Source organism: Eimeria maxima, genomic scaffold, assembly GCF_000499605.1.
Source record: "Eimeria maxima Weybridge genomic scaffold, Emw_scaff1066, whole genome shotgun sequence".
Taxonomy (NCBI): domain Eukaryota; phylum Apicomplexa; class Conoidasida; order Eucoccidiorida; family Eimeriidae; genus Eimeria; species Eimeria maxima.
Genome location: NW_013564104.1, coordinates 5,034 through 13,775, shown reverse-complemented (window position 1 = coordinate 13,775; position 8,742 = coordinate 5,034). Strand labels below are relative to the sequence as shown.

Below are 8,742 nucleotides of genomic sequence, written 5' to 3'. Positions count from 1 at the left end.
CATTTGCCGCTGAAGAGAATCCAGGATTTGTGCTTGGTGCAACTCGATGAGTCTCCAAATCGTTGGTCGCCATCCCACCACCGCTCCCGGCAACCTTGGGGTGCTACCAAGTATCAGGGACTTTTGGGGTTAGTAGTGGGGCCTTTATGCTCCATATAAGGTTTTCTTATATACACCTAACTTTCCTCCCCATTCGTTGGGCGCCACGTACGAAGCGGCCCACTCGGCTGAAGTGCCGGAGGGGAATACAACAAGGGGCATTACATGGGGAGCAATGAACCGCCCTGCAGGTGTAGAACAGGTCAACACGCACGGACAAACGAGCTTCCTTTGGTGTACGCTTAAGCACTGTACTTCGTTGTTGAAGTGTTCTGCTTGTCTACTGGTTGCCTACTAGAGCACGGCAAGGGGTCATGCGGCAAAGCCTGACGGACTTGCAAAACATCGGATGGAGTTTGCTAGACGCACAGACTCACTTCAGGAACAATATGGCCTATAGTACCCGTAAAGTGAGAAGAAGTCCAGACCAGTTTCTAGAGGCGTGTAGCTTCTGGAGGCCAGCCGCCAAGCAGGACGCAGTGAGCCCATACATGTGGAACTTGTCATCCAACGGCTCCGAATTCAGATACAGCACCGTATAGTGTTTAGCTGCAGAATTGAACGGTAACATTTCAGTCATAGCAAATTAGTTGGGTTTAGAACGTGGTGCTTAGTCTGTCTCTCTAACTTCGCTAGTGCTGTCACATGCACAAGTCAAGTAGAGAGGTACTCTAGTTTGCGAATGCTGGTAGGGAGTGCAGCTTTGTGCTGGTTTCCGGGGTACACTGATCTCTGTAAGGACCCCAGTGGGAAAGTCACATGATAAAACCTTTGTTGTTTAATCCACGAAGTCAAGTAATTCACCCATTTGCGGCGTAGGAATCTCTTATTTCTCTGCGGTTCTATGCAGCGGCTTGAAGCAGGAGCATGTGATCCACGTCCTCTGTTTTTACCCCTGCTAGACTGCGTTCAAGCTTCTCTAATCGAGGTTGTTGAACGTTGAACCGTGCCTTTTCTAAGAAGTTATTCCCTTTCTCAGTAGTTTTCCTCTCCAAGGTAGATGGGTGTCCTATTCCCCCGACCAGGGTCTGGGGCGGCTCTAGAAGTGATATTGGTGCAATGTGATGTGCGCCAGGCAGGTGGTCACCTTGGCGGAAACTCCTACAGGGCACATCAGAATACAACTTCTTGTGTCGACTGCTCCTCGGGCTGTAACTGGTTCTAGTCGCCCCAGTATTTGTTCTCTGTGCCACGTCTCGTATGGAATGCCTGCATTTCTCCTCTGTTTTCGGCAGGACATTTGCATCGCATTGGTGCCTCCTCTCCACTGCCTTCTTGGGACACTCCTTAAACTCGTCTTACCGTAGAGGGTGTAGATGCCTTTGGGGTGGCTGAGGGGTGCATTTCCTATGACACATACGCCTCGAAAGTGCCGCCAGGACGGTGTATCAACGCCCCCCATGGTATGCCTAGGATTACACAGTAGACTAATGAACTTCACAGAAACCTATTAGGAGTGGGGCCACTGACTCCTGCACAGTACTTGGATAAAGGAGTTGAATGTGGCAAAGCGCCATCGGTGTCATTTTGGCGAGAAGTAAAGTGAGGCATGCTCCAGATGCTCCCGTTTTGAGACGAGAAGCATGCAGTGGGTGGGTATCGCGGTTGCATGACTAAACACACCCTACAAACAACTATTCACGCATGCGCATAAAGGCACGATTTTTGTTTTGAAGTGAATTATTTTATAAGCCCAGTGAATCGTTAAATGCTTGACAGCAATGCTCCACCACTGGTGAAAAGAATTGCAGACTATGAGTGCAAGCTGCTATTTTGCACATCATTAAAGCTTCTTTCATAATGACATTATTATTGGATTACATCATGGCCTTCCTCATTCGGCTATAAAGTGACATGGCCCCTGTGTTCAAGCCTCTAGGCACTATACAGAAGAAGAACCCTGGTTGAAATTGACCCTAAAGAGGGGAAAATTCGATTGAAAATATCATAGGATTTCCGTTGCTTATAATGGGGGGTGAACTAGTGGTGGACGCTGCCCAATGTTTTTATTTACGGTGCGTTCACACTCCTGCCTCCGACCTGGCTCAGGTCGATTATCGCAAATGATCACCGTTCTAATTGTCTTGTGGGTATTGTGCATGAAATTTGCAGACACAAACGATGCTGGACTCTGCCCAAAGATCCACTAGAGCTCAGCGGAACGATATGTTAAGGGACACTTTTGCATCACGACACAGCACAGCAACACAGCGTAGTAACCGGCGAACCACGGTGTTGCATGGCATCTTATACTATACACAACTTGATCATTAAAGCAGCGGTAAAACCATCTCACTACAGATCACATATGGGCCTGTCTGCAACGCACTGCACAGCCCAAGAACAGCACCTGCAAGATGACCCGCTCCGGGTATCTGAAAAGTGAGCAGCTCTGATTGCACAGACAGGTCAACTTGTTGCGATTGAGCTGAATTCACGTGTGACAGCCCTTTGGCAGTAATAGCGGCTTCTTTAACTGGGTTCTCCGCAAAGTGGGCTGAACCCTTTGGCTTTATGGCTTGGTCGTTAGGTCGTCCACAATGAGGTTGAGGTTTTGTTTTCTACCAAGGGAGGTTAAGCCTTTCGCGCTCCTTTGGCTTGCTTATAGTTGCCACTTTGTGTCACCTAACTTTGTACCTGGACCAGCCCTTCGCGCTCCTCTGGCTTGCTTATAGTTGCCACTTTGTGTCACCTAACTTTGTACCTGCAATGCCTACCTTTGGCACAACGCCGAAACTACTTGAAAATTCACTGGCCCCTACAAGCAAGCCATTGGACTGCTGCATGGAAGTGCGAACATCAAGCGTATTAGTAGAGGAATGAGCTCTCAAAGGTGGTCTATGAGATGCTTATGCGGGCGGAACTGCAGCTACAGCAAAACAGGGAAAAACAAAATTAGTCTAATCATTAATGCATACAACAAAGTGCTTAGATGGTCTCGAGGCTGGATATCACACATTTTTGTGTTGTACAACGACACCAAAGCCGGCCGCTTGATGTAAAGACAAAGAGGAGGTTGGTCAGAGAGTGTGGATTTGGGTAACATTGTCAGTGCACAAAAAGTGCTGCTTGAATTTTCCCTCATGTAGAAGTAACCCAAGAGGCAATCACTGTTAGGAGACGTACATGGTGCTCCGACGCATCATGTCCATGAACTCGTCAAAGTCTATCTGCAGCGCACGCAGACGGCGGGGTTGTTGTCCATCCTCCATTCTTTTCATGCTTTACAGCTAAAGAGGCACACCAGCTTTGTTTCGAAGGGTTGCTCTACAAGCATGGTCTAGGTTGTGCTGGCACCCCTCTTATGGGTGCCATGAAATTGCCTTCTAAAGGCTTTCCTCTTGCAAGAAGAGAGATCCTACGAGCACACGTGACTTCAATTACGACCATCCCTAGGTCCACAATTATGTTTGGTCTACTGGAGCTGGTTCAGTACCAACACAACGAACCTCTCCGTCTCCATTCCTGTCCACTTCACGAATAATACTCTTGATCTGCTGCATTTGATGGTGTTTTTCTTGGGGAGATAGAATGTTTCCGGCTCCTTTTTGGCCTTCTCGCTGAGCATCATCTTCCATTGGAGTTGCTGAATACGGGGCAGCGTTCCCGTTGCCAGGAGAAGCAGGAGATGGGAATACGGACTGTACATCTGTGTTCAGTAGGACATGTGCTAGGTCCTGAGCGGAGATTCGGCCGTTCCCATCCAAGTCAAAGACTCGAAACGCTGCCCAACACACGTCTTCCTGTGACAACGCAGAAATCCGGCTCTTGTTCGCCCGAGAATTGTGGAGAAGGAAGCTTAGTGAATATAGACGTACCTCACACAACTATCAGGTGCCAGAAGTGCAGACGTCCTAAGGCACAAGGAGAGTTCAGAGGGAGAGATCCGCACCCTGCCTTCTGGCTAATATACGACTAGGAAGCTAAAGCCAACTCCATTAAGGTGTAGGCCTTCCAAAAACACACCAAGTTACCTACCTGTATGTATTGGCGCTTATCAAGAGTGGCAGCCACGAACTCAGTATAGTCTATTACGCCTGAACCATCGGAGTCTACGTCATTCATCAACTGTTCAAGGTCGCTAGGAATATCTTTCATTCCTGCCTTTTTAAGTCCAGCTGCGTGTACAAACACGTAAACAGCTTAGCACTAAGCAGGGCTAGCGATGGTCTGCTGAGTTCAACGTAACAACTTTCCGTATAGTATGTTCACTACTTTGAGGTCAGGCTGCTGTACCATGATTCTGTCGGTTTTGTTGTCGTGCTGTACGATTTCGTCCTAATGAAGTGCGGAGAAACTATTCACCAAGCAAGTTCGGAAAGTTCAGATACTTACTTCGCAACTCTTGAAGTGTAATGCTTCCGTCACCATCCTCGTCCAGTGCTGAAAACAAAATGCTGCACCAATTGGGCTAGCTGGTGGCTATCCCAAATGCAACGTGATCTATAGTTCATCTATATTCAACTGATAGAGCAACCGTTTTAAGAAACTTGAAAGTACTCTGCGTGCAAAAAAGCAATTTGTGTGACCTCCGATGCACCAAGAAATGTATGGGTCAGGAGCTCGATCTGCGTCTCGTTCATTTGTTGTGCAATAATTGTGAGCGCTGCCTTCTTCAATTTGCACAGAGCTTGGAAAGCCTGCAAACAGGCCAGTCGACACCTGGACACCTGGAAGGGGCACGGATTCACGTTTCGACCACATTTGTGACCCACTCACATCTACGGTATCAAGTTTGCTATCGAACCTGAGATGCTACGGGTTTTGCCAAGTGTACAGTGCAATGCGCTCGCCAACGACTGCATGCCAAGGGAGCACCATCGCTCATAAAGCAGCTTTTTAGCATTGAGCCAGATGGTTCGCCTACCCTGAAATGATCCAGCATTGTACGGCTGAATGGGGCATCTGCTGCAGGATTGGGAGCAGAAGAGAAGTGCTTAATCCATGGATGATTTAGAGCCTGCTCGGCTGAAAGTCGTTCTGCAGCGCAACGCTGCACCCCAGCAAATAGATGTTCAGCAACCTTTAGACATGCCACTTTTGTTCTATGCACTGCAATACAATGCATACTGCTTTCTGCTGAGAACACACCTTGCGAAGAGTGTCGATATTTGTGGCTGAACGTGCCCGCAGCCCTGTCACCAGTGCCATTTCGTAGATAAACCCTTTAATTCAACATGCGAATCGTGCACTGGAGTGGTCATGCGAACATGCACTGTTCTGCAGGATAGTTGCACAAAGGCGAAACCCTGCTGCAAGTGCTTACGGTGGGGATCGAAAGCCATAAGCTTCCTAACGAGGTCCTTTGCTTCATTTGAGACGCCCTTCCAATCATGCTCGTTAAACTTATACCTTCCAACTTTAACGCGAGCAAGAATTTCGGCGTCGTTCTCCCCGTGGAATGGGGGATAGCCGCAAAGGAGAATGTACAATATGACCCCAGCTGACCACATGTCACACTTGTAGGTGTATTTGCCTTGTAGCACCTGTGGAGCTACGTAGAATGGCGTGCCCGCTCGGGTGGACATGTATGAGTTATTACTGAAGCGAGTTGCCAGGCCAAAGTCTGTAGACAAAACAAGACGTGCCTAAAGAAACAGCTTGCTCAGAGACAGAGGCAACTTTCCGAACATTTTCTTTGCTCTCAGTAGATGTTGTTGCACGCGATCCCGCATTAAACGTTAGGCGCTGCGCAAGGCAGTGCCAACTCTATTCGAATTTGTCCCAGGCAGTGTACATTCTACCTGATAGTCAGTTGACTCGTCAGGACGCAGCAGTATCCAGCTGCGGCTGATTTATGCTTAGCCTTTCTCCTGTGTTGCACTATGCTTGAGGTCCGGATACTATAAGGCCTTTGCAGTGTGCCGTCATGCCTGCCCGCTGTGGTGCTACCATACGAAGAGCCTAGTGGTTAGGAAGGAACTACACATGTTCGTACCAATAATTTTAAAAGGGGCATCCTTGCCCTTGTCGAGAAACATGAAGTTTTCTGGCTTGAGATCCCTGTGTACAATACCATGTTTGTGCAAGTAGAATAGGGCTGCCAGAATGCACCTCATGAGCGAGCAAGCGTATGCCTCTGAAAAATACCCCTGCTCTATGATGCGATCGAAAAGCTCTCCACCTCTGCACAACTCCATCACGAGGTACACATTTTTGTGGTCTTCAAAAGTTTCAAAAAGCTTTCTGGGCGCAAAAGAACGAACACAGTTTCTGGTGGTGGATTTGAAGGCAATGGCCCGAACAGATCCATTTTCATTCTCAAACCGTAGGTAGATCGTGCTTCTCCAGGAATCTACATTGTAGGATGTATCATATTACACTCGTTTGGGGATATTTGGCGTTTTGCACTGCAAGTTATTAGAACATGGGTTCTATGTATCTCTTTTCCGGCGACATGACCACTACAGCTAGACAGAGTGGTTATTCGTCGTATTTTGCCTCGCGGCTCCCAATTTGATGTTATTTGGCCCCAAGAAACCGTCTCCAAAACAAGTGGTCTCTAGTTGAAAGTGGCAATCCCAAGCGTTCTAGCAAAGCATATTAGCACAGCATTATTCGCTCCCACGGGCTCTTCATTGCGATAAACGCAACAGTGCTGTCAGTTGCTAAAGCTTGATCTGAGCTAGCACTGACTGCTGTGGCTTGAAAATATCCACGTTGGTATCCAGGATAACTCTTCAACGACTTCCTGGAGTGCATTTGCATTGGCTTGATGGTACAGCAGGTGAAGGACTAACATGATGTTGGGATGATCCAGGGACTTCATAATTGATATTTCTTGCTTAAATCTTTTGACATTTCGAACCTTGCTCTTGCTGATTGTTTTTACAGCCCTCACTGTCTTCGTCGACTTGTTGACAGCTCTACAGACACTGCCGTATGTACCTTGACCAAGCTTTCTCGGCTCAACGTCGTAAGAATCAGTGAGGGGACCGACAAAGGACAGAATAAACCCCTCTCTCTTGAATTTCCATGGTGCTGCGTCACCTCCGCTGTGCGGTGGACGGTTATCGGCTGGACGGTCATGATGCTGAGCGCCGCGCTCTAATGCAACGTAGTCAGAGTGCGGTACTACAGCAGTGGATGCATTGCCACACGCTCGACCGTTTCGAGAAACTGGAGCCTTAAGATGTGCACCTACGCAGCACGAAAGAGGAGCGTTTACCGTAGCGTGGGCTCCAGTTGAGCTATCTTGATACAAGCCGCCCGTATGGCCTGAATCGTTATTTGCATGGCCTGAGGGGTCATGCTCTTGGCGGCCTTCTGCATGCTCATTAGGTGCCCCACGAGGGCACAGGCAGGTAGAAATTCCGTGCATATCTAGCTAAGGAAGAGCGATAGCCGGCCGGTGCTCGCCGTTTACGAACGCCTAGGCCGATACGACGGCGCTGGAATTGCAACTACTATTTGGCTGTGCCTTTCCAGTCAACGCCAGGTTAGTAAACCTCTAAATCACCTATGCAAACTAGATTGCTGCTGAATTGAACGGGTCGATATTTTTGAGAAGGTTTGTGGTGCGATAGTCTCTAAGCAGGGAGACGCCCGAGAGCAGCCAACAAGCTGAAGGTTGGTTGTGGAAGGATCGAATTAATACCATTAAAAAACGAAAAATCCGATATCACGTCTTGAAGCCCTCTCGGAAGAGCAATAGCAAGAGGCTCATCTGGTCCCTCAGGGGCTCACAGGGCGATCAGTCCCATATGCTGTTACACGGGCTCACAGGCGATATACCTACAACTATAGAGGAGACAACATAGTATTTCGATGATCTCTTTTTAAAAATTCAATGATAGGCAGTTACGTATGTTGTGAACTACTTTGTAGGGGCCTGTATTCCTCAATGCATAAGCGGGGCTGGCTGCCAAATGCATGCACTGCCTCACGGGGCTGGATTCTAGGTGCATCTGCTCGCGCAATCGCAGACTCCAAAGGCATCTACCAAGGATACCGCCGCAAAAAATCAACTAAACATCCGCTCGCTTGCAATCTTGGGCGTGCTTTTTGTATTGTATCCCACTTCATATATAAGGTTGGTTGACGTAAAAGCAGTGCACACCAGGGGAAGCATTTTAACCACTTCTGGGAAGTTGTTGAGCTGAGCTTCTTTAATCAGTGATGAACAGTACTGAACGCCAGGGAAGTGTTTGAGCTGAGCTTCTTTAATCAGTAATGAACAGTACTGAGCGTCATGCTACATGAAGGTAATGTTAATGGCATGCACGATGTTGCAGTCCAATGACGCCTGATGTCCGAGGCCGCCACATGCGTTAAGGCTGGGATACTTGTGGGAGGTGTGTACGAAGACACTAGAAACCCTCAAGTTCTGCATTAACGCAGTTCTGAATGGCAATTCCGATTACTTGCATGCCTGTGTGCTCTCTCTCATACGTTACACTACTTCGGCACCCCAAGCCTTCAGATTCCTTCTGGGGCAATCCAGTGCTTCAGAAGCAGATTTCTGTGAGAGTCGTAGTTTTTACAGCAAGTCTCCATGCCATTTAATGAACCCAACCAGAGTTGGCCCAAATTTTTCGACTCCACGCAAATCTGCACGTGCCTATGTGCCTTTACAGTCGTGGTCCCCTCGTGTGACGACTGTAGCCCGTCTGTTCCTAAGGATGGCGCATCTTAAGGGATATA

General features: G+C 48.2%; 1 protein-coding gene across 1 annotated transcript; it reads right to left on the bottom strand.

Moving 5' to 3' along the window:
- Positions 1-3,212: 3,212 nt before the first annotated feature.
- Positions 3,213-7,377, bottom strand: EMWEY_00048100 (CAM kinase, CDPK family, putative; the record flags this gene model as incomplete). The annotated part of the gene is made up of 8 exons (XM_013479335.1): positions 3,213-3,269; positions 3,549-3,842; positions 4,078-4,217; positions 4,640-4,739; positions 4,967-5,079; positions 5,366-5,665; positions 6,038-6,285; positions 7,268-7,377. The coding sequence occupies 8 exons, from the start codon at positions 7,375-7,377 to the stop codon at positions 3,213-3,215; spliced, it is 1,362 nt and encodes a 453-aa protein (XP_013334789.1).
- Between the last annotated feature and the right edge of the window lie 1,365 nt (positions 7,378-8,742).